Here is a 26066-nt window from a genome sequence, read left to right on the forward strand (position 1 = left end):
CTCCATTTGCTACCTCTCAGCCCAGCTCTGCAGCTTATCTATGTCCCTCTGCAAATTGCAACATCCATCCACACTGTCCACAACTCCTCTGACTTTAGTGTCATCCGCAAATTTAGTAACTCATCCTTCTACACCCTCATCTAGGTCATTTACAATTATTCCTGAGAGGGAGGACCAGTCATTGAAACCAGCGAGATTTACATCCCAACCTGTCCAGGAGGTGGGGATTGTCAGTTTTGGAAGGATATCTATTGTCGGGGCTGAGATTTGTCATTCCCTCCACATTAAGAGAAAACGTGCTGGATCAAGTGTACCAAGGGCAACCGGGTGTGGTGCGAATGAAGATGATATACAGGACTCCAAGATTGAAGAAAAGGCAGGATCTTGTGAATCCTACGCAGTAAGGAGGATGGTGTCATTGTCTTCCCTTCACCCATGGGAACAGCTCCAATCTCCGTGGCAATGGATCCACATTGATTTTGTAGGTCCAGTGGAAGGACAAATGCAATTGGTGGAAATGGGACGAACTCTAATTGGCTTGATACAGTGATCATAAAGTCAGTGTACATTAGAGACATAAATAGTTGCCAAATTCTGGAATTCTGAAGAACTTGTGAGCAACAATGGGCCCTAGTTTGTGGCAAAGGAGTTTGGGGAGTTCCTTGACCACCAAGGAGTCAAACAGGTGAGGTCAGCTCCATACCACCCTGTGACAATTGGCCAGGCAGAGAGTTCATCCAAATCTTGAAGCTGATGTTAAAAGTTTCATAAAGGGAGGGTTCACCAGGAAGGTGAGTTAAACAGGTTCCTCAGTATGTATCATAACACATCATACGCAACAACCCAGTGTTCGCTGTTTAGCCGTGAACTGAGGACCACATTTGACCTGTGCCAAAAGAAACCTGAGAGTTGGTGGAGAGAAATCAGGAAGGACAAGTAGACCAAAGAGTAGGAAATTCCAAGGTGAGAATTTTTCACAGAGGAGAGGCCATGCTGGCCAGGAACTACACATCTGGAGAGAAATGGGTCCCAGCAATGGTGGTAGCCCAAAGGGGAAAATTATCATATAAACTTCAGGCCAGGGATGAGCTGATCTAGAGGAGGCACATGGATTAGCTGTTTGCTGCACCTTTTCAATGGAGGGAAATTCTCCAATATTTCGATTTGTTTAGTTCCTCATGATTTAGTCATCTCAATGTGAGTGTGAGCTCCCCTGCTGCCTGAATCCTTGACTTGATGCTTTTATCTGTTTTTTAATGTCTTTTTTGCTTTCTCAGTTTTCTCTCTCTCTCCCTGTTTTCTCATTCATTCTCTGTCTCCCTGTTCTCTCATTCATTCATGGAGACTAATCCTGTCTGTGAGGTTCAGTGATACTCTACAAAAACCTTCAAACTAATCCTACAATGTTTCCAATGGACTCTCTCCCTTGCAAATCCAAGCTTCACGATAATGTGAGCCACATGGGTCTCGTACACAGATATAAATGTTATCTGGCTTTCCTTGACAGCCTTTCCTTTATCTTCAGAGTAAATGGACAGTTTAAAGCAAACTGTGTACAACCTTACATTCTCACACTTTTCTGGTACTTTGGAGATTTATAGCATTAAAATTACCAAAAAATGTTGAAGTGTTAGGGTCTAATTGAAAACCGGTGTGTTTCTTATCAGTTTTCTTTCCAAATCTTCTGACACTTCGTCAAGACAAAAAACAAAACACAATGGGCAGAATTTTATTGGCACGTCTGCCTGAGGTTTGTACAATCCCACCCGAGGCCAACAAAAAATGCCGTTCTCCGAGTCTCACCCAACCTCGGAATCAGGGCGGGGATGCCAGTAAAATTCCAGCCATTGTTTCACACCATCATGTTGAGGGCTGAGGCTTAAACATGTCATGATAACCAGCTGCACTGAGATCTTTTTTAAACGGCGTCCCAATTAGAGCAAAATATGACCTCTCCCCCCCACCCCACTATGGAGGTCTCATGGTTTTTCTCCTTCACAGGATCAAAACTGGCATCTCTCCTACCTCCCCCAAACTGTCATCAATGGCATCTCTTTCCACTACACCCCAAACATTGCCCGCATCGGAAAGGTTTGAGCTTTCTTTATATACAGGATGATAAGGGGAGTAGAGAGAAACTGAGGGTCCAGGAATGCACCGCCTTACTGACTCATCCTCTCTTTCCTCTATCTCGTCACAGAATGACCATGAATTTTGGAATTTAGCCAGGTTAATTGGCAATATTCTGCATCACTAATGCCGAAGCAGAAGAGCAGTGGAGAGAACACCAGGGCCTGACCTAGCACCACCTAAGGAGCCAAAAATCAGGGGGTCACTGCTGAGGCTCAGGAGCCATCCAACCATCAGGCCAAGGAGGGACTCCAAAGGGAGCGAAACTGAAGGCCACGTATGTACAGGAGGCGCTGTTCATTCCATGAACTGCCGGACAACATGAAACATCAAAGGCTCTGAATTTACCAGGAGCAGTATGGCAGTGTCAGGTTCTAGCAGACCTCAGCTCCCAGTGGCCATAAAGATCACAGCTGCTCTGAACATTTTTGCCTCTTGTTCTTTCCAGGGTCCTGCACAGCATCTCACAGACCTCAGCCCGCAGGTGTATACATGATGTCCTGTATACCTGGACATCAGATTACATCATCTTCAATGTGGAGCAGGCCCACGTGGATACGCGAGCTGCAAGTTTTTTTTGTAATCGCCAGGATGCCCCAGGTCTAGGGCACAATAAATGGCACCCATGTCTTCATCACAGCACCATCCTGGCAAGGGGTTCCCTTTATTAATACAAAAGGGTGCCACCCCCTGAACATACAGTTGATGTGTGATCATCACCTGCACATCATGTGCCTGTGCACAGTTCCCCAGTGGCAAGCAGGATGCCTACCTACATCCTGGCACACTCAGAGGTACGCAGTGTCTTTGAGGGTAACCCTCAGCTGAGGAGTTGTCTAATGGGGGAGAAGGGGTACACACTCATGTCAAGGCTGATGATGCCAGTGCAGCAGCTTGAGACTGAGGCAGAGATTTGTTACGATGAGGCTCACTCTGCACTGAGACCATCATCAAGTGGTGCACAGACCTCCTGAAGATGTGGTTCCACTGTTCATAGTGCTTTGGTGGAGCTTTACAGTAAAACCCCCAAATGACCTCCCACATCATTGCTGTTTGCTGTGTCCTGTAAAACCTGGCACAGCAGCGAGGCGACATGATGGAACAGGAGAAACATGAGGCCTTGGAGGAGGAGGACAATAAAGAGGAGAACCTGGAAGTGCTCGATGACAAGCCCGAAAATGACCCAGAGCATGGTGGACAGGCAGCAGGGCAGCCAGGCACAAGCAGGCCCGCCAACAACAGGCACTCATATCTTCCAGATTAGCAAACTAGGAGATTCTTTGTCTCGCAGCTCACATCTCCCCACTCCCCTTATGCTCAAACGCTGCCTTACCCTTACCCATCTTTCCCCATTGCCTCCCCACTTCCTCTCCACCTTGCCATTGTTTCCCTTCATCCCTGTCCCACCCCAAGAGTCCATTTACATCCCACCAGGGTGATGGCAGCATTACAGGTCTTTTCCCAAGGCAGGGGGATTATAACAACTCGCTGTGAGGGAAGCTGCGATTCTCCTCAGAACCTGGTGAAATCTGACTCCTACCTTTTTGATGATAGCCCATTGACCTCCCAGCTCATGCCTGACTGTGGGATGGTGGCACACTGCTCAGGGCCACAGTGCAGTGGGTAGGAGAGCATGAGAGGATTCTGAGATTTGGGGCTTGTTGAGTGGTGAATTTGTCATCCAAGGATTTCTGAGACCAGTTATCTCATCAACTCTGACTTCTGGATGAGCCAGGAGGGCAACTGGGAGCTTCAGGGGTCAGAAGACAATACTACAAACCACCATCCCCCCACTGCAGAGTGAAAAGCATCTCAGCACTGATATGCAGATTTGGTCAATAATGTTTATTAACAATCAGTGCCCTTGTCTCCTTGACTACATCTGTGTTCCTTCACCCATGTTAACTCAACACTACTCTACCTTCTTCATTTTCTGTGTCCTCCTCGTCCTTCCAGGCGTGTTCCCACACAGCGCATCAGAGCAGGAGGTGACTTGCTGCCTTCTACGCTCTGTGGCCTGTGTTGCTTTTGAAGGAGGTCCTCTAAAGGACCTAGACCTGGTGGGCTCTGGCCAACTTGCAGTTAAAAGTCTGACAACGCCAGGTTTTAGTCCAACCTATTTATTTGATAATATACTCACAAGCTTTCGGGGTTAGCCCCTTCGTCAGGTGAATGGAGAGTTCTGGCCTCAGACAGAGCATATAAAGCACAGACAGTTTACAGATTACTGATTAGAATGCGAATCCTTACACCTAACCTGCTGTTCAAGACCTGAAGTGGCTGATAATGTGAGTGGAAGGAGCACTGATCACAGATTAAAGAGATGTGTATTGTCTCCAGACAGTACAGTAAGTGAGGTTTTGCAAACCCAGGCAAGTCACGGGGGTTACACATAGTGCGACATGAACCCAAGATCCCTGTTGAGACCGCCCTCATGTGTGCGGAACTTGGCTATCAGTCTCTGTTCAGCGACTCTGCGCTGTCGTGTGTCGTGAAGGCCGCCTTGGAGAATGCTTACCCGAAGGTCAGAGGCTGAATGCCCGTGACCACTGAAGTGTTTGCCAACAGGAAGGGAACAGTCTTGCCTGGTGACTGTCGAGCGATGTTCATTCACCCGTTGTCGTAGCGTCTGCATGGTCTCCCCAATGTACCATGCTTCGGGACATCCTTTCTTGCAACGTATCAGGTAGACAATGTTAGCCGAGTTGCAAGAGTATTTACCATGTACCTGGTGGATGGTATTCTCACGTGTGATGATGGTATCCATGTCAATGATCCGGCATGTCTTGCAGAGGTTGCTGTGGCAGGGTTGTGTGGTATTGTGGTCACTGTTCTCCTGAAGGCTGGGTAGTTTGCTGCGAACAATGGTCTGTTTGAGGTTGTGTGGTTGTCTGAAAGCAAGAAGTGGGGGTGTGGGGATAGCCCTGGCGAGATGTTCGTCTTCATCAATGATATGTTGAAGACTCTGGAGAAGATGTCGTAGCTTCTCCGCTCCGGGGAAGTACTGGACGACGAAGGGTACTCTGTCCACTGTGTCCTGTGTTTGCCTTCTGAGGAGATCGGTGCGGTTTTTCGCTGTGGCGCATCGGAACTGCCGATCTATAAGTCGAGCACCATATCCTGTTCTTATGAGGGCATCTTTCAGGGTCTGGAGGTGTCTGTCACGATCCTCCTCATCTGAGCAAATCCTGTGTATACGGAGGGCTTGTCCATAGGGAATGGCTTCTTTAACATGTTTAGGGTGGAAACTGGAGAAGTGGAGCATTGTGAGATTGTCTGTGGGCTTGCGGTACAGTGAGGTGCTGAGGTGACCGTCCTTAATGGAGATGCGTGTGTCCAAGAATGCAACTGATTCTGGGGAATAGTCCATGGTGAGTCTGATGGTGGGGTGGAATTTGTTGATATCATCATCTAGTTGTTTCAGTGATTGTTCACCATGAGGCCAAAGGAAGAAAATGTCATCGATGTATCTAGTGTACAGCATCGGTTGAAGATTCTGTGCAGTGAAGAAGTCTTGTTCGAACCTGTGCATGAAGATGTTGGCATATTGAGGTGCAAATTTGGTCCCCATGGCTGTTCCATGTGTCTGGATGAAAAACTGGTTGTTGAAGGTGAAGACATTGTGGTCCAGGATAAAGTGGATGAGTTGTAAAATTGCATCTGGAAACTGGCAGTTGTCAGCATTGAGTACTGAGGCAGTCGCAGCAATGCCATCGTCGTGGGGGATGTTGGTGTAGAGCGCTGAGACATCCATTGTGACGAGGAGTGTCCCTGGTTCAACTGCTCCGTGTGTGCTGAGTTTCAGTAGGAAGTCCGTAGTGTCGCGACAAAAGCTGGGGGTTCTTTGTACAATGGGTTTCAGGATGCCCTCGACGTAGCCGGAGAGGTTCTCACACAGAGTTCCATTGCCCGATACGATGGGACGGCCAGGTGTGTTTGCCTTGTGTATCTTTGGGAGGCAATAGAGATCTCCAATGCGGGGAGTACGTGGAATGAGAGCACGGAAGGTGCTCTGAAGGTCCGGATCAAAGGTCTTGATCAGATTATTGAGTTGACGAGTGTGTTCTTTGGTCGGATCTGTGGGTAATTGTCTGTAGTGTTCCTCATTGTTTAGTTGTCGGTACACTTCTTTACAGTAATCCGTTCTGTTCAGTATGACAATGGCCCCTCCTTTGTCTGCTGGTTTGATGACAATGTTGCAGTTTGTCTTGAGAGCGTGGATGGCGTTGCTCTGCAAGACATGCCGGATCATCGACATGGATACCATCATCACACGTGAGAATACCATCCACCAGGTACATGGTAAATACTCTTGCAACTCGGCCAACATTGTCTACCTGATACGTTGCAAGAAAGGATGTCCCGAAGCATGGTACATTGAGGAGACCATGCAGACGCTACGACAACGGATGAATGAACATCACTCGACAGTCACCAGGCAAGACTGTTCCCTTCCTGTTGGCGAACACTTCAGTGGTCACAGGCATTCAGCCTCTGACCTTCGGGTAAGCATTCTCCAAGGCGGCCTTCACGACACACGACAGCGCAGAGTCGCTGAACAGAGACTGATAGCCAAGTTCCGCACACATGAGGACAGTCTCAACAGGGATCTTGGGTTCATGTCGCACTATCTGTAACCCCCGTGACTTGCCTGGGTTTGCAAAACCTCACTTACTGTACTGTCTGGAGACAATACACATCTCTTTAACCTGTGATCAGTGCTCCTTCCACTCACATTATCAGCCACTTCAGGTCTTGAACAGCAGGTTAGGTGTAAGGATTCGCATTCTAATCAGTAATCTGTAAACTGTCTGTGCTTTATATGCTCTGTCTGAGGCCAGAACTCTCCATTCACCTGACGAAGGGGCTAACCCCGAAAGCTTGTGAGTATATTATCAAATAAATAGGTTGGACTAAAACCTGGTGTTGTCAGACTTTTTACTGTGTTTACGCCAGTCCAACGCCGGCATACCCACATCACAACTTGCAGTTGCCATAGGTTCTGTTTGCTGCCCGGGGATGTGGCGCGGTGTTGATAGGGGAGTGGGGGGTGGTGGGTGTGTGGGGGGGGTGCGATTTCAGAGAGGTCTGAACACTGCCAGAGTCTCCTTAGTAGAAGGCCCCAGGATGGTCTCCAGTGTTTCCTCCTATCTCACAGTGCTCGCTGGCCCCTGGGTTATTCTATAGGATGGAGCGAGCTTCAAAAGCCTCTGCATCACCCGGTGCAGCCAGTCCTGGAAGCCTGCCAACATCTGAGTGATGGTGCTGAAGCCATCAGCCATGGCCCTGTGTGACTGGGGCAAACTCATAATATCCTCAGTCATCACTGGTTGAGATAAGCTCACAATGCCCTCAGCCATTGTTCACCATCACTGGGGCAAGATCTGGAGCACCGTGACAAGGTTCAGCAGTGCCTGGAACATGTCCTCTGTGACTGAGCCATGCTGTGTTGCACCTCAGCCATGGACATCACAGAGTGAGTGAAGCTTTGGAAATTGTCACTCATGCCTCAAACATCTTGCCCCAGGCTTTTGACTGAAGTCACTACACTGGCAATATTGGCCTTGGTTCTGCACAATGCTGGTACCATCCCCTGCAACAGAAGGCTTCCTCAGATGGCCTCGCAGTTTCTGGAATGTTGCTGACACCTACTCTTGTAAAGACTGGCTCTGCAGCTGCATCTCCATCAGTGATGACAGAACGTTTTCCCGACATCTGCCTTGGAGGCAGCCACCTCCTGGGATCTTGCGGACCTCTGCCTGTCTATTCCCTTGGATGTTCCTGCCCCCACCTGATATGCTTCACTGTAGCGTGATGCCCACCAGATAATGAGCCAGAAGCCTGTCCACTAACATGTCCCACCAAAGTGAGTGTCTCTGTGCTGGTGCTTAGTGCAAGTAAAAGCAGTACCAAAAAAATCAGTGTCCTAATTCTGGGGTCATGTGAGAGAGTGGTCACAGGAGGCTAACCCTTGATGGGCCAGCCTCATCTCCTGATGGAGATCCTGAAAGACAAAGGATATGGGATGGACCAGCTGAAGCCATTTACCGGGCTTCCCACTGAGTGCCACAGCCTCTGCAAGTCTCCAGTTGCTGGATTTCCAATTAACTATTTAAATCACAATTTTAATATCATTAGATGGCATGGGGCTGATGTCTCCGGTCCCACTATTCACTTCCCCCCTCTAGGAGTGTTTCACTCCAGCACTGTTTACAACAGATCCTCACTAACAAGGATCTGGCAGGTGGACTCCGGTAGAGTCAAGGGAGGTGATGGAGCCCCCTCGCCCCTAGGAGGACAGGGGAAAGGCAGGGTGCACCCTGGGTATTGCCAGCCCAGCAGTGACCTTGGGCATTGCCAACATGGCAGTGGCAACCTGCCCCCCTGGCAGTGACCAAGGGGAAAACTGGTAAAGCTCAGGGAGCACCTCGGCACTGCCACTGGGCATCAGGCGGTACCATGGAGGTGGGGTCAGAGAGTTGGGGCCCTCAGGGGCAGGGCCTCTGGGGTCGATCGATGAGGGTCCTGCTGCCATTTTGTAGTTGGGATTGGTGGGGGAGTAAGGGAAGGAGCCGATTGTGGCTAGCCACCACAGTGGGGGAGGGAGGGGTCTGCTGGTGGGGTGGGGCTGGGGGGTGGGGTTTGGAAATTGGGAGATCAGGACTGCAGGGGGTGGGGTGGGGGGATTGGGGTAGGGAGTGACCAAGACAAGCCTAGGGGCGTAGGGGTTGGGCTGGCCCAGAGACGTCCGGAAGGACCGGGGTTAGGCAGTGGGGGGGGATCGATGGGGCAGCGATGAAGGGTCGCTGCGATCAGGAGGGGTTCAGCGATCAGGAGACCAGCAGTGCAGGGCTACTGAGCATGTGCCATTCTCCATACTGACAGATCGTCACATACACAATGGCCTGCTCAGCACCATGCTGCCAGCTGCTTTCGTGAGAATAGACCTTGTCCACTGATGTTTGGAGTGAGTCATACTAGAGAGATTCATTTTGAAAATTTCAGTAAAAACCAGCAGGATTTACTCCAGTTTTTGTGTGAATTCGACACTTAGAATTTTTTTGGGAGGATCCCAGCTGTCATTTGGATAATGAGACAGTGGACTCTCGATTTTCTCCATGCCATGCTCGGTGCAAATCAATTTGGAGAACACCTTCAAGTTCAATGTTATGAAGTCAACTTGTTGATCAGCTGTTTGCCAGGTGCAGCAATCTGGTAAGTGCATCTGATTGTGACCATTAGGTTACCTGACTTGTATCTAATCTCACAATCATAGCCTTGAGCCTTTATCAAAGGATATTGCAATCTTGGTGGTGCACTGTCACCAAATTATCTCCAGTAGTTTGCAGTTGGTTTCCACCACAAATCCTCTGCCAAATAGAGGACGTGGCCTATTGATTCTGTAGGCTGTTGTCCAAATGACAAACTTGAGTCAATGCATAGGGAAGTTTAACCTGATTCTAAACTGATCTTCTCATGTAGTCCATTACTTTTGGGGTCCTTTACCTCTTCTATTGTTAATCCTCATACATTCAGCTTGGGCATCCTTTCCCAATAGCTAGATAAATTTTTACAGTATACTTGTCTGAATCAGATGCACCTGGATCAAGAGACCATAGCTCTGTATGCTGTTTAACAATGTGAATTTGTGTAATAGGTAAGCTGCATTCCAATTCAAACTGAGGAAATTTGTAGACATTTTAACAATGTCCTTTTGACTTCCAGCAACTCTCAAAGCCTTATAATCACAGCCATCTCTGGCCCAATGTTTATGACAGTTTTGTTTCTTGTTTTTTTTTCCTTTTTGATGCTGCCTTTCTCATTATTGGTCCATCCCACAGCCTGCCCTTCCCAACTAAGTTAACCCAGTGCTGGGTAAAAGCAATTTAAAGCAGATGCTGGAATCTGAAACCAAAAGAGAAAATGCTGAAAAATCTCAATAGGTCGGCCAGTATCTGTAAGGAGAGAAAAGAGCTGACGTTTTGAGTCCAGATGACCCTTTGTCAAAGCACCAGCTGGTCCTCTCAACATGCTGTCCCATGCATTGAACTGACAGATTTTGTGATGCAGTTTCACCATGAAAGTACCACTGCATACCAGCTTTTTACTTGAGGGCTGTTTGCATCATCAAAGTTTTTCAGTATAGTCACCACATTGCAATTTTAATGTTCTCCAAAGCTGTAAACTCTTTGCTGTCTGATCAAAATGTAAATACTCACCTCATGCTACATAGTATAATCTAAAGCTGTATACCGTGTTATACCTGTACTTCAGCCTTGCTGCCAGTCTGATTGAGCACAGCTCACATGGAGCAGACTCGATGGGCTGAATGGTCTGCTTCTGCTTCTACATCTTATGTTGTGTTTTTATAGTAATTTAAAGGACCCAAACACTGATAAGGGATTGGGCAAATGTGTTGTGTGTTCAACTTTTAAGGCTAAGCATATGAGAAAATGTATACAAATGAAGAAACCTTGAAGACAGCAGCAGCAGATCTGTGTGTACGGTGTTCTGCTCACAGGTCAAAGTGAAGCAGGGACTGGATCACTTCGCTTTGAGTGATAGCATGTTGCTATCCCTTAAAGGCATCTTACAATAGACAGATAACATGACCCTTTTCATTTAATCTTAAATTAAAGGTGGAGTACATTTTACCATCATGGGAAACATGGCAGGTGGGACAGGAAAATTGATGCACCATTGACAGGTCCATTGACCTCGGATAAAAGTTTCTAATCTCACAGTGGGTAGCACCAGAAAATCCTGCCCATAATCCTAAAATATACCAATCTTTTAAACGTCCTAATTGTAATACTTTTCTGTTCTGTCTTATTTTCTCTCTCCCTCCAAATCCAGTCCCTGTTTACTTTTCTTGACTTCTTCTATACTTGGCTTGATATTGACTTCATCCAGTCAAGTAAATATTTCTTTCTCAGTCCTTCTACTTTCTATTTTACAATCCTTCACTTTGATTGTTGGGAAGATACTCCATTATTTCCCCTGTTTCACTCAGGTCCAAAGATGTCTTTCCTCATGTACCATTAATAAGTCACACCTTCAGAAAGTTAGTGGGCAGAATACTTTTTGCTGAAGAGCAAGTTAACCTTTGGCAGACACTGCTGCATTCTCTGTGTCATAATAATGAAGGAAATCTTCAAATTATGTCCAGAAATATTCAACTTTAAATAAGACCTGTGAGTTTTAAAAAAAAAGACTATAAAGTTAGTCACTGGCTGAATTGTTGGTAGATAATACATTGAGAGACAATGGAACCACATCCTGTTACCAAACAAGGTACTTCTAAAGCAGCCAGGAAAGTAACTGCCAACTTTGACATCATCTCAACAAGAGATATCCTGTGTGTGTGTGTCTGTGTGTGTGTGTGTGTACATGCATATGTGTGTGTGTGTTAGTGCTGGTGGAAGTATCCAAGGACACATATGACTCAGCAGAACAACCCAACCATCAGCAACACCCATGCACAGCTTTTTGCAGCTACATCTCTATCTTACCCTCTCTCTGACTGTTGAAGTCAGCTTAGTCAACAAAGACCAGAGCTAAAACAGAAACAGAGAACGCCAAACTGCAGAACAACAAAATCTGAAAGCCCACTATTCACTTGCTGAAGTCAGCACTACTGGAGTGTTGAAACAGACCATTTGCCTGCTGCAGTCAAGGTAAGTGGAATCTCAAATCACAATGGTAGCAATGTCCAATCATCTACTCCTGACATGTTAAAGATGGTTCCTTATACCTTTCGTACTTACATGTACTTACATTTTGGACACAATTTTTATTTTCAAGCTGTATGAATGGATATGCATTTACTTTATCATTTCTTGTTTTTAGTAGTTAATAAATTCACTATATCTTTAAGAAACCTCGTTAAATTGCTTCCTTTCAAAATATAAATATTGGGACTGGGAGAAGGTGTTCAAAAAGGGAGGGATCCTTTTTAGATCAGTTTTGTTGCAACTAGCAGAGGGTATTGAACAAAGAAAGGGAGCCAATTCATCCCATCTCACCCTGGACATAATAATTTAGGGGTATCCCAGTCAGACAGTAACAAATCGAGTGACCTCATCCAGGTTAGAATTTTGGGAACTTCACCTGGGGACTGGTCATAACACCTGTTACAGCAAAATCTGGCCCAGTTATTCTTTCTGAATTTTCTTTAGAATTACATGGTGCTGAATACTAAAGAGCCAAAGACAGACTGGTAATTAAAAACGCTTCTGAGAAAAGAGGAGCTGGCCTGGACTTTACCCTGGAGGCAAGGTACAAGTTAAGAAATATTCACCAGGCTTGTTGATGTAATAACCTATTTATTAATTTGCTGTTTTCTAACTAATCCATTTCTCAGTTAAACTGTTGGTCTGAGACCCTGTCCGTCCTCCCTTCTGTACAGAAAAGATCCTGTGACAATATTTTGAGAAAGCGCAGGAGAGCTTTTGCAAGTGCCCTGGCCAAGTCTGTCTCTCAAATTCTTTGCTCTGCATTTCAGATTTTAGAACAGTACCTCCTCCATTTCTGTAAGCCAGATAAGGAAATCGGCAAACATTACCGAGACCCACTGCATAACCGATCATTGAAAGCAAGTAGTCAGTCTTCGAGGACCAGTTTCCTCGCTCCACATTCTCATCACTTTCACCCTCATGTCCACTGGTGACAGTCTGGGGGGGGGGAAATAGCCCGAAATTAGACTTTCTCAGACAGGAACTCAATCAAATAGTACAGTTTTCACCATTACGGAGGGGTGATTTTACGTTGCGCCCCGCCAGCCAATGGACAGAGCAAGCCGGTAAGATGACAAGGAAGCCGAAAACTCTCGACTCTCATAATCTTACTGGTATCAGACATCAGGCACAATCAGCCTCACATACATTTCCAGCGCAAGGCTGAATAATACATTTAAATTAAATTTGCATATGTTTAGAATTGAATTAATGATCCTGGGAGAGTATCATCTGGGCTCACTTGCCTCTGTGGCCTCACCTGGAAAGTTTCTCTCTGGTGAGAACTGCAGCTAGTTCACAGCAACGGGGACCAATCGTGATGGCCCTACCGATAGAAACGGAGGCTATTGAAGCCCCTCAGGAAGGTCGGGTGCAAGGGGAGGGATGCCACTTGGAAGACAGTCTGGCACCTTGGCAATGTCAAGGGGGTGAGGCCAGAGGGACGGGGCCTACTGTGACTGGGGCCAGAACGGGAATGGCCGGTTGTTGTTGCGGGGAGAACCCGCTGTGCATACTGCACTCGGGATTGGTGGGGAAGGAAAGGGGGATGATCTGGGCTGGACATGGATGGAGGGTCAGACTGGCGATCATGGAAGGTTTGGGCCAGCAATCGCAAGGAGTAGGGTGGTGGGTTCGGTCCAGGCAGGTAGGGTGGTTTGCTCAGTTATTCGCTCCGGGTAGGTGAAGAGGGGTTGTACTAGGTGGCAGGTCCCCACAGTGCCTGGGTGGGGTACTTTCTTTGAGGCTGGCTGACAACAGCACAGGTCTATCACTCAACCTCTGCTGCTGGAGACCTGCACATGTGCAATTACACCCTCTGTTGCTTTCAACCAGTATCTGGGCGACTTAAGCCCCAAACCCTCCCCTATGGGCAAGAAACAATTTCTGGGGAATTCTCTTTTACTCTAAGTTCATAAGATTACATATTTGTTATTTCCAAAAAACGAATCAGAAATTCTCCCGTTTTCACACTGTCCTGGATTTTTGTAGTCACTCCCCCCAACACCCTGGGTTGAATTTTCCAAGGAGTGGCAATTACCGTCGGACTGCAACTCCACTCCCTTTTTTTTAAACACCGCGTCAGAAGTCCACATTTGTAGCCAAACTTCTAAACTTGTCCTCTTCAGAATGTGTAGCATTCCTTCTCTGGAAGTCCTTCATCATAGGAAAATGAGAAATCAAGGAAAATCAAGCCATGCCTCCTTGTTATGTTGCTACCTGGTGTAGTTTGGGCGTATGAATTCACCAACACAGTAAAAAACACTGGGGCATTCAAAAAGCTTTTCTCTCCGTTAATGAATGAGATAAATGGGTAAGTCAGTGGGACATTGGCATGGCTGGGCAGCTTGGCACATAGCAAATTGTGGGCAATGTGGTGCCAGCTGGGTAGTGTGCAAAGTGGCAAGGTGGGCAGGGGTGGTAGGGTAAGGTGACAGGGTGTATAGAATGGCCGTATGATAGGAAGAATAGGATGCCTGGATCAATGGGACTTAGGGTTAATGGGAAGTAGAAGGATGGTCAATGGAAGGCACTTGTAAAATTACACAGCAGTTAGATTTATTTTCCTGTCTAACATATCCTGGGCAACTATCCAAGTAAGAGAGTCAGAACCTGCCAAAGTTTCCAACTTAGTTTGGATTTGGAAACTTTTTCAGGGGGATCTGGACACAGGGAAATTGTCTAATCAGGATTTGGAAATTATTGAGCAATTCCACAGAGTCTTTGATTTGGGATTTCCAAGGGGACTCCAGTACATCTGCTAGGATACCTCTGGCTATGACTATCGGGAGACTCGAAGATTTGGGCCACTGTTCTCCATTTAGCAGTTGGTAGATTAGAAACACACTGAAACCAACAGGGAGACTCTGCAATTCACACCGATCATAATCCTCAAATCATCAGTTCCTCTGACTTTTACATCAGTTTACTGTCACACTTAGGAAAAATTACTCACTGGATCCTCTGGAGGGTGTGTTTGATGGTCATTCTGTGAAAATTCAGATAAAGCCAATTCTCCCTTGTTCATTTTTGGAGAATGATGAACAATGTTTTCCATTGACAGAATGTCCAGTTTGAAGAAATTTTACTGCCGCAGTACTGAACTCAAGAGTTCTGAAACAGAGTCCAAAAGCAGTGCAAAGTGCAGTAACTATTCTACATGTGATTTGAAAGGGACATCATGAGATGCGTCCAAAGTCCTAAAACAGGGGGTGATGCTGGACCAGCTGTGCCCTTTCGCTATAATGTGTAAGAGAATTCAGTGTCAAGGTTCAGCTAAACTGCACTAACTGGTTAAGCATCTGCTGATTTTTTAAATTGGACAACACCAGCTGAACCTGCACCAATCAGGAGCTCAGGCAAAGCAGAACACTGTAAGTGTTTGATAGATATTAGACTTAAAACAATCTATTGGACTGTATGACTATATTTAATATTATAAAATTCCAGCTTAAAATTTTGTTTTCCCCAATTACATTTTAGATTGAGACTGTCCCACTGACACTGAGATTATCTGTTGCAGTGATATTGAGACTGTCTGGTTGAGGGGGGGCGGGGGGGGGGGGGGGGTGGGGGCATCCAGCTGCACTCACCACGAAACCAGAAAACCCTACCCAAGGTCAATAGACATCTCCATGGTGTACCCCTCAACCACTACGATTCCCAGGGTGAAATGAGAAAGTTCATCTCTGTGTGACACTGAGACTCTCTGGGATGGATTTTACTGCCTCGCTCATTTCAAAACTATAATATCCTACCTGGGGTAAACAGATATTTCTATTGTCCACCCCTCATCCACACCGAGTCCGTGGCAGGCAGGGCTGTAAAATTCCAACCTCTGTTTCAGTGACACTGAGACTATGGCCAGAATCTTACCCACAGTAAAAAGTCTGACAACACCAGGTTTTAGTCCAACCTATTTATTTGATAATATACTCACAAGCTTTCGAGGGACACCCTCTTCGTCAGGTGAATGGAGAGTTCTGGCCTCAGACAGAGCATATAAAGCACAGACAGTTTAGAGATTACTGATTATATTACTGCTTTATATGCTCTGTCTGAGGCCAGAACTCTCCATTCACCTGACGAAGAGGGTGTCCCTCGAAAGCTTGTGAGTATATTATCAAATAAATAGGTTGGACTAAAACCTGGTGTTGTCAGACTTTTTACTGTGTTTACGCCAGTCCAACGCCGGCATACCCACATCAGAATCTTACCACCCAGCACACCACACGAATCAGAGCGGGCAAGGAGCGGACAAAGGAATGTCGGTTGACATTGGGTGGGACGAATGAGGAGGTAAAATCCCATCCTATCTGTCCCAGGGACACTGAGACTCTCTGTCCCAGGGACACTGAGACTCTCTGTTCCAGGGACACTGAGACTCTCTGTTCCAGAGAACCTGCCTGCAGCTGTTCTGTCCTATTGAAAGGCAGCTCCATTAAGAGGACGAGGCAGGTGAGGTTGGTGAGCAAACTGCACACGGTACAGTGATGCAGCAGGACATAGGCAAAGAGAAGGGGAAAAGGAACGTAGTAGTGATTGGAGATAGTGGGGTGAAGAGTATTGACACTGTCCTTTGTCACAATGACAAAGTGCACAGAAGGGTGTGTTGTCTGCCTGGTGCTCGGGTACAGGATGTCGCAGCTGGGCTGCAGAGGAACCTGGAGTGGGAGGGTGAGAATCCGGTCGTTGTAGTACATGTGGGTGCCGGCGACGTAGGCAAAGTGCGGACTGAGGATCTGGGGAGGGAGTATGAGAAGCTGGGAATGGAATTAAAAAGTAGAACCGACAAGGTGGTCGTCTCTGGGCTACTGCCTGAACTGAGTGCAGACGGGCGTAGGATTGACAGGATAAAGGAAGTGAATGGGTGGCTCAGGGATTGGTGTGGGAGGAATGGGTTCGAATTTATGGGGCATTGGCACCAGTATTGGGGTAGGTGGGACTTGTTCGGGCGGGATGGGGTTGGTCTGAATCGTGCTGGGACCAGAGTGTTGGCGAATCGAGTAAAGAGGACTGTAGACAGGGCTTTAAACTAATTAGGGGGGGGGGAGGGTGCGAGGGTAGGTGACGCTACGAGGTCTAAAGTTAAGGATAGGGTACAGGTAAGGGAAGAGGCCGAGGATGTCCCAATTGGTGGCGTTACGGCAAATAGGGTCCAGGTGAAGGCTGGGATGAAAGCGCTTTATCTGAATGCACGAAGCATTCGGAATAAAGTGGATGAGCTGGTGGCGCAGATCGACACAAATGGATACGATCTGGTGGCCATTACAGAGACGTGGCTGCAGGGTGACAGGGACTGGGAGATGAATGTACAGGGCTATCAAGTGTTTAGGAAGGATAGGCAGGAGGAAAGAGGGGGTGGCGTAGCTCTGCTGATTAAGGATAGTATCAAGGTGGTAGCAAGGGATGATATCGGAGCCAAAGAGCAGAAAGTGGAATCGTTGTGGGTGGAGATTAGGAACAGCAAAGGGAGGAAGACGCTGGTGGGTGTCGTCTATAGGCCCCCGAATAATGATCTGGAGGTGGGGCGGGCTGTTAACACGCAAATAAGTGCGGCGTGCAGGAATGGGACGGCAGTAGTTATGGGAGATTTCAATCTGCATATTGATTGGTCGACCCATGTTGGACGAGGTGGGCTCGAGGAGGAGTTCCTGGAATGCTGCCGGGATAATTTCCTTGAACAGTGTGTGTTGGAGCCGACGAGGGAGCGAGCTATCTTGGATCTGGTGCTATGTAATGAGGCGGGTAGAATTAGGGACCTTGCGGTGAAGGATCCTCTTGGAGAGAGTGATCATTGTATGGTGGAGTTTCTGGTGCAGATGGAGGAGGAGAAAGTGGGTTCCCGGACACGCGTCCTTTGTTTGAATAGAGGGGAGTATGGTAGGATGAGAGAAGAATTGGCGAATGTGGACTGGGGGAGTGCGTTGGAAGGTAGGTCTGCTGAGGAGCAGTGGAGGATCTTTAAGGAGATCTTTCTTGGTGCTCAGCAGAAATTTATTCCGATGGTTAAAAAGGACAGTAGGAAGAGAGGTAATAAGCCGTGGATAACGAAGGAGGTGAAGGAAAGTGTTAAATTAAAAGCGGAGGAATTTAGAGTAGCTAAGAGTAGTGGGCGAGAAGAGGATTGGGAAAGGTTTAAATGTCAACAAAGATTGACAAAGAAGTTGATAAAGGAGGGTAGGAGAAGCTATGAGGCTGGGCTAGCACTTAATATAAAAAAGGATAGCAAGAGTTTTTATAAATATATAAAAAGGAAGAGGCTGGCTAGGGTGAACGTTGGTCCTTTAGAGGATGAGAAAGGGGAGCTAGTGGTAGGGGATGGGGATATGGCTAAGGTCTTGAATAACTTTTTTGTTTCTGTCTTCACGGAGGAGGACGTGAATAATTTGCCGGGTGTTAGCGATGGAAAGGTGGTAGGAATGGAGGGTCTTAATGACATTACTGTTACTAGAGAGGTGGTGCTCGACAGACTGGAGGGGCTGATTGTGGACAAGTCCCCAGGACCGGATGGAATGCATCCGAGGGTTCTGAAAGAAATGGCGGAGGTGATAGTGGATGCCTTGGTGGTTATTTTCCAGACGTCGCTGGATTCCGGGGAAGTGCCGGAAGATTGGAAAACGGCTAATGTTACGCCGTTGTTTAAGAAGGGTGCCAGGCAAAAGGCGGGGAATTATAGGCCGGTTAGTTTAACGTCTGTGGTAGGTAAAATGTTAGAATCCGTCATTAAGGAGGAAATTGCGAGGCATCTTGAAGGGAATTGCTTGATAGGGCGGACGCAACACGGTTTCATTAAAGGGAAGTCGTGTCTGACAAATTTACTGGAGTTCTATGAGGATGTGTCTAGGGCAGTGGATAGAGGAGAGCCGGTGGATGTGGTCTTTCTGGATTTTCAGAAGGCGTTTGACAAGGTACCTCACAAGAGGTTATTGCAGAAGGTCAGGGGACATGGAGTTGGGGGTAGGGTGTTAGCGTGGATAGAGGATTGGTTGTCAAATAGGAGGCAGAGAGTGGGGGTCAATGGGTGCTATTCGGATTGGCGGTTGGTGACTAGTGGGGTGCCCCAGGGGTCGGTGCTGGGGCCTCAGCTATTTACCATTTACATAGATGATCTGGAGGAGGGAACCGAGTGCAGGGTGTCGAAATTTGCTGATGACACCAAGATTGGGGGAAAGGCAAATTGTGCGGAGGGTGTGGAGAGTCTGCAGAAGGATCTAGATAGGCTGGGCGAATGGGCCAGGAAATGGCAAATGGAATTTAATGTTGGCAAGTGTGAGGTGGTCCACTTTGGTAGGAATAATGGTAGGAAGGATTATTACTTACGTGGCGAAAAACTGCAGCAGGTGACGGTGCAGAGGGACCTCGGGGTCCTTGTGCATGAGTCGCAAAAACCCAGCTTGCAGGTGCAGCAGGTGGTCAGGAAGGCAAATGGGATGCTGGCCTTCATAGCGAGGGGGATTGAATATAAAAGTAGGGAGGTCTTGCTGCAGCTGTATAGGGCATTGGTGAGGCCGCAGCTGGAGTACTGTGTGCAGTTTTGGGCGCCGCACCTGCGCAAGGATATTTTGGCCCTGGAGGGAGTGCAGAGGAGGTTTACTAGGCTGATACCGGAGTTGAGGGGATTGAGCTATGAGGAGAGGCTGAATAAACTAGGCTTGTACTCGTTAGAGTTTAGAAGAATGAGGGGAGATCTCATTGAGACGTATAAGATGATGAATGGGATGGATAGGATAGAGGTGGAGAGACTCTTCCCGCTCAAAAAAGACAGTAGGACTAGGGGGCACAGCCTCAAGATAAAGGGGAGGCGGTTTAGAACGGAGTTGAGGAGGAACTTCTTCACTCAAAGGGTGGTGAATCTCTGGAATTCTCTGCCCGTTGAAGTGGTGGAGGCTGCCTCGCTAAATATTTTTAAGAAGCGGGTTGATGGGTTCTTGATAAGAGAGGGGATTAAGGGTTATGGGGAGAGGGCGGGAAAGTGGAACTGAGCCACAACAGATCAGCCATGATCTTATTGAATGGCGGGGCAGGCTCGAAGGGCTAGATGGCCTACTCCTGCTCCTATTTCTTATGTTCTTATGTAAAAACTTAAGAATGGACAGTCAGGCAGGCATTCCTGCACAAAATGTGCGCGTGACCAGTGCCCCGATTTTCTGAGGGCAAGCTGTGGATGCTATTGGATGCAGCAGAGGCGAGGCAGGACACCTTCTACCCCCAGGAGGATGCAAACCATGGAGGACTGATGGAAGTGAGGCCTGGGAGGAAGTTGCCGGCTCGGCCAGTGCCAGGGCACTGCCCCCCCCAAACTGGGAAGCAGAAAAAAAGTCAATGACCTCATCCATGAAGCAAGGGTGAGTGCTGAACCCTAATTTGCATCTTCCCCCAAATCTCCCCCAGATTCTCCCATTCCCAACAAGCTGCATGTTTCCAGCTCCTGATCCCCAAGCGCCTCCTTCCTAGCCGCCCAAGAGCCCCACTTGCCCACTAAGGGCCACCATCTGATATTCTGCAGGAGTCACACCACCATTTATTTTATGGCCCTTCTGTCTCCACAGGAGAAGACCAAGCATGACACGAGTGAGAGGGCAAAGACAGGCAGTGGTGAGCCTCCTCCAATCTTCACCCTCTTTGAGGAGCAGGCACTGGAGCTGTCACCAGAAAGGGGACCGCCTAGTGATCAGAGCATCCCTTGCCGCCATCGTGTGCCTCATCTGGGTTGCCAGCCCCTGGGCGTCTGGTTGGTGTTCCTTGGCATGCTCTTCTTTATCTTCCTGCTGGTCATCCTCCCCAGCATCACCCGGCTGGTCAGCTTCCATATCCTCCTCCTCCTCCTCCTCCTCCTCCTCCAAGAGGTCACCTCTCCGTAGAGCCAGATTGTGCAAGGCACAGCACATTACCACTATGCAGGAACAGTCACTGGGTTATATTGGAGGGTCCCATAAGATTGGTCCAGGCACTGTGGACCAAAATGCAGAATTGCATTTTGAGGAGCCCAATGCACCTCTCCACTATCGACCAGGTGGCCACATGGGCCTCATTATAGCGGGTCTCCGCCTCAAACACAGGCTTCTGCGCAAGTGTCATCAGCCATGTCAGAAGAGCATAACTCCCATATCACCCAGGGGCCACCTTGTAGCCTGGGCTCTTCTTCAAATGCCTCCAGGATATCAGAGCTCCTGCCGATGAAGCTATCATGCATACTGCCTGGATGTCTTACGCAGAGATGCATAGTGTTCATGCTATGGTTACACACAAGTTGAACACTCATGAAGTAGAACCCCTTCCTATTTACAAATCTTTGTGGATTTTGTAGGAGGATCTTGAGGACGACGTGTGTGCAGTCAGTCGCCCTCATGTTAGGTATCCCTGCAATGGCTGCGAACCCTGCAGCCCAGGTTACCTGCTGCGCCAGGTCTAGATTGAAGTTGATGAACTGGCCAGCTCGGGCACACAGGGGCTCTGTGACCTGCCTTACACAAGTGTGCACGGCAGATTGGGAGATGCCACAGACATCTCCACTCAGGGTCTGGAAAGACCCAAGTTTTGAGAAGCCATCAATTTGACAGCCACCGAGAGTACTTCCGTCTGCCTCTAGACGACAGGTCCTGCAACAGGTGGCGCAGGTGTTGCACTGTCTCCTTACGGAGTCAGAGATGTCAGCGGCACACGGTGTGCGACATTTGCTCAAAGGTCTCTGCTCCCTGCTTCTCTTACATGCTCCACCTGGGTGAATGGCGGCCACTCTTACCTCTGGTGGTCATCTACCTCTGGTCCTGGAAGTGGGAAGGACCGGGCCTCCTGTGCCCGTAATTCTTCCTCCTGTTCCTCCTCCTCAACTCCAGCAGCAACCAAAAGGATAGTTAGGTCCATTGGTTGCATAAAACAAAGCTGTGTTGTCTCTCTGAAGGCTGGGTGGGGAGATGGAAAGGAACACATGTAAAGGTTATGGAATGCTGCTTGTCCCTCGCACATCAATATTTACTGTCCACACCCCCAACTCCCTCAGGCACATGCTCCATACACTCACAGCCCCCCCATTCCCCCAGCCACATGTTCCCCACAATCACTGACCTCCCAATTTCCCCAGCTGCATGTTCCCCACAATCTCAGTCCCCTAATCTCCCCAGCCACATGTTTCCCACAATCACAGCTCCTTGCAAAGTTGAGAGGTTGCAGCAGTGCAATTTGCAAGGGCTTTGTGCACATCCTTCAGCTAGAAGAATGCTGAGTGCACTGGGACCCAGCAGCACCACAAGACCCAAGGACAGTGCTGCGACCCAGGTCTGTGTTGCAAATCAGACATCGGAGACCCAGCTGAGCAACAACACCCCCTGACACACTCGCAGAGCCACCACCAACCTGAGAAAGAAAATGGCCGCAACAATAGGACACCCATGAGCAGCAGAGAGCCATTGGACATTAAGCACTTACCTCCTCACTAACCCTCACTGATGGAGCGCCTGAATCGAACTTTTATTCAGTATGTCTGATTCACGCTGATTCCCGATTGGCGAACGCGGTGGTAAAGGGGGAAGAGTTAGTAATGTTGGCCGTGCAGCCCATTAATTCAATTTAAATGCTTGCATATGCATTTGAATTGCCGTAGCGCCCATTTTGAGCACAGCCCCAATTGCAGCCATTGTACGCGCATGGTAAAGGGACAACGGACACAGAGGTGGTCGCGGATTGCGCTACTCGCCTCACATCTGACTTTATTAAGCTTTTGTGCCCGAAAACAGGCGCAACTTGATGGTGTCTTTGTTCCAGTGACACTGAAACGTTCTGTTCCATGTTCCAGTGACACTGTGGGCCCCTATTTTACCATTTTGATTCTAAGTGCGGGGCGGATTTGAAACTGGGAGTGTTTCAGGTCCAGTTTCTAGACCTGGTCTCAGGTACCCCCATACGCTCTCTGTCTGAAAAAACACCAAGTCTAAATCATGCTGCACAAGCCTGTGGGTGGGGCTTATCGTGCCTGAAACCCTGCAGCTCTGATTGGAGCCTACAACTGCACATGTGCAGAAAGGAAATGATGGACTGCCACTCCCCTGCCACATTCCTCCTGGATAATACCTCCCCCTGGCCTCCACAGACATTGCCCCATTCCTACAACATTACTGACCCCTTCTCCCCCCATCCCCAGGTACCTAGACAATCGCAGGCCCTCACGTCCCCCACACGTCCCCGCTACTGATCTTAGGCAGAGTGGCAGCAGAACCCCCCCTTCCCCTCCACTGATCTCAGGCAGAGTGGCAGCGGACCCCCGTCCCCTCACCCGCACCCCCCAAACACCTCACCCCCCAATCGATTTCAAGCAGAGAGCCATCGGACGCTAGGCACCTACCTCCTCACTAACTGAAGCACCGGAATCAGACTTGTCTGTTTTGCGCCAATTCCAAATGGCTGAACACAGTACTGAAGCAGGATTGGGCAGACAGCTCACTCAGTCAATTTAAATGCATGCGAATGTGGGCGACACGAAGATGGGCTTGGTCGCACTACTTGCTTCACGCCCTACTTTACCAAATTTTTGCTCAACATGATGGTAAAATCAGAAGAGAAGAGTAGGAGACAATCACAATGAGAAATGCCGCCTGACCCTGGAGAACAGGCAGCAAGAATGAGGCATGTGGGGGCAGAGAGGGAGGCCTTGATCACCAGGTGCATCGTTAACTTGGGGCCTATGTCTGTGGGTTCCATTTCCACAACCCCCTCCCAAAGTGCTTCTATCTCCTGCAACATTGCCACACCAGGATGGTGGGCCTGGGTACTCTGTGTCAGTGAGTTTCTTTGGCAGGTAGGAGGGTGATGACAACTCGCTAAGCACCATTATGATGATACCCTGGTGCAAACTAATCTGACTCCTACCTGATCTCCACATGCACGCTGGCACCTGGGCCCACAACTGTGTAGTGGGTAAGGGATCTGAAACCCCCAGTCGGGGCAGGTGGGGTGGGGAAAGGAAGGAAATCACTCATGGGTTCTCGGAAATCAATGTCCTCATTTTTTCAGTGACACAATGTTGAGGGGCCTCCCGAACTGACAACAACATGGTATCCCTCCAGCAGTCATCAATGGAAGAGGATTCCTGTTCGCAACAAAACTGAGACAAATTAGTCACTAGGTGGGTGGTGAAAAAACAATGATTACAATAAAGTTCTTCAAATAATAAGTTCTAACTGAACAGAAAACAGTGAGGTGCTTAAAAATCTATCTAACTCATGTCGCCTTTCACCCGTGCCATCTCAGTGCAACTGCAACTTCCTAACCTTACATGGCCTACCACTACATCTCAGTGTCTCCCCACAATATAATGCGGAGGTGGAGAGGGCTAGCTGCCTACCTCGCCCTGAGGCATGTGATGCATTTGCTGGGCTTCCTCCGAAGGGCCTGGACCTTAAGGGCCGTGACCGGCTTTATCCCCGACACCCTTTTCATCCTGCTGCCTTTGAGATGTCCCAGTGTCAGGAAGGGGGAAGACAGAAGGTGTCGTCACAGCCACAGTCTCCTGGCTGGAAGGCCCCGACATGGGCTCAAGCCCCTTCTCCTACCTTGGGGTTCCTATGGACCCCTGAATCACTCCATGGGACGGCAGTACTTCTGCAGTGAACTTCAGAAGCTCCGGCATCACCTGCCCTGCCAGTTCTGGAGGACCGCATGCATCCTACCCAAGGTGGTCGAGCCCTCAGCGATAGCCACCAGAGTTAAGGGCCACCTGTTATGGCCACAGCAAATGCCCTCTGCGACTGGGCCACATTCTCAAGAGCTGTTGCTGTCGTCCATTGTTTCTCAACGCTGTCCCGCTGGGTCTTGTGCAAGCTCTGCAGCCTCACACCATGAGTCGCAGAATCTCCCAAATCCTGTTGAGTCCCTTAGCTGGGATTCCGCATTGGCCTGCTATGACTTGGCCATTGCTTTGAGCCTACCACTCATGGTGAGAATCTCCTGCCCAAGCTTTTCACTGCACTCTTGTTTGGCTTGGAAACCATGCAAGACAGACAATAGCTGGTCCACCTGAAAGCTTTGGGGCTCCTCCCAACAGCCTCACAGTCAGTCCAGTATGGCCGTCAGCCCCTCCTGTATTCCCTGACTCTGTTGCTGCATCTCCAGCAGCTGAGGGTGAAGTGATCTCAGACGCCCAGCATTTGGCCCAGAAACAGCTGAGTCCTCATCTCCAGCAGGCCCCTGCTGCCAGAGGCCTCAGACGTTTCCTTCTCCACCCAATGTACATTAATAGATGTGTCATGCTCACTGGAGAGTGACCCAGAAGCCTCACCACTAACTGGACCCACCGACATGACAGTATCTGGGAGCTGTGAGGTGAAAGCTGATGCCAAAACGGTACCATCCTCAGAGGTCCTTTCATCCATATCCTCTGAGGACTCATCCGGGCTATCTGGGTTCAGGAGGGACAGGAGGCACAGTGGGGGCTGTGATGCCAGATAGCCCCATGCATGTTCCTGCAACACAGGACACAAGGTTAAGTGCAAAGGAAGGAGAGGACCCAGGACAACACAGTAGCACAGTGGTTAGCACTGCTGCCTCACTGATTTTGATTCAATTCCTGGCTTGGGTCACTGTCTGTGTGGAGTTTGCACATTCTCCCCATGTCTGTGTGGGTTTCTTCCGGTTTTCTCCCACAGTCAGAATGGTGTGATGGTTAGGTGCATTGACCTGAAAAGGCACTGGAGTGTGGCGACTCGGGGAATTTCACAGTAACTTCATTGCAGTGTTAACGTAAGCCTTACTTGTGACTAATAAATAAACTTTACTTACTTTAATAAAAGGAATCTAGGATGCAAAAAACTTGATTCACATTTCTCCATTGAACACAGACAAAAGCACAAAGAAGATTACATCACAGGAACAGGCCCTTTGGCCCTCCCAGCCTGCAGTGACCAGGCTGTCCATCTGAATTGTAACCCCCTAGCTTTCCAGATATATGCTTCTATTCGTATATCTATGAAGACGACCCTGAAAGGTCACTCTTGCATCTGCCTCCGCAACATCCCCCGGCAGCGAGTTCCAGGTACCGACCACCCTGTGCGTAAATAAAATGCCTCGTTCATCTCCTTTAAACTTGCCCCTCATACCTTAAACCCCTACCCCCTAGAAATTGCCTCAAATTGAGTGGAGAATTGACAGTTGCTCATTTCTTGACTCCGGCCCAACCATGCTAGCACTGACAACCAGGATGGCCTCTTC

The 26066-nt window shown here is 48.5% G+C and overlaps 1 protein-coding gene and 1 long non-coding RNA gene across 4 annotated transcripts in view; one reads left to right on the plus strand and one right to left on the minus strand.

Moving 5' to 3' along the window:
* LOC145342118 (sodium- and chloride-dependent neutral and basic amino acid transporter B(0+)-like) overlaps window positions 1-14970 on the minus strand; it is a 68740-nt gene extending 53770 nt beyond the window's left edge. For 2 of the 3 annotated variants that reach the window (XM_080187355.1, XM_080187353.1), the window contains exons 1-2: window positions 14821-14970; window positions 12650-12803 (exon numbers count right to left, since the gene is read on the minus strand). In XM_080187355.1, the coding sequence (XP_080043481.1) occupies window positions 12650-12803; window positions 14821-14922 (256 nt within the window). In that variant the 5' untranslated portion in view covers window positions 14923-14970. The remainder of the gene's footprint in view (window positions 1-12649; window positions 12804-14820) is intronic. The other variant, XM_080187354.1, reaches the window with a different exon arrangement.
* A 233-nt stretch (window positions 14971-15203) lies between these two features.
* LOC145342635 (uncharacterized) lies at window positions 15204-25763 on the plus strand. The gene is made up of 3 exons (XR_013886584.1): window positions 15204-15238; window positions 23874-23985; window positions 25697-25763. It is a non-coding gene; the product is annotated as an uncharacterized LOC145342635 (long non-coding RNA).
* Window positions 25764-26066: the final 303 nt, after the last annotated feature.

Source organism: Carcharhinus amblyrhynchos, chromosome 4 (assembly GCF_965287045.1).
Source record: "Carcharhinus amblyrhynchos chromosome 4, sCarAmb.v2.hapA, whole genome shotgun sequence".
Classification (NCBI taxonomy): Eukaryota; Metazoa; Chordata; class Chondrichthyes; order Carcharhiniformes; family Carcharhinidae; genus Carcharhinus; species Carcharhinus amblyrhynchos.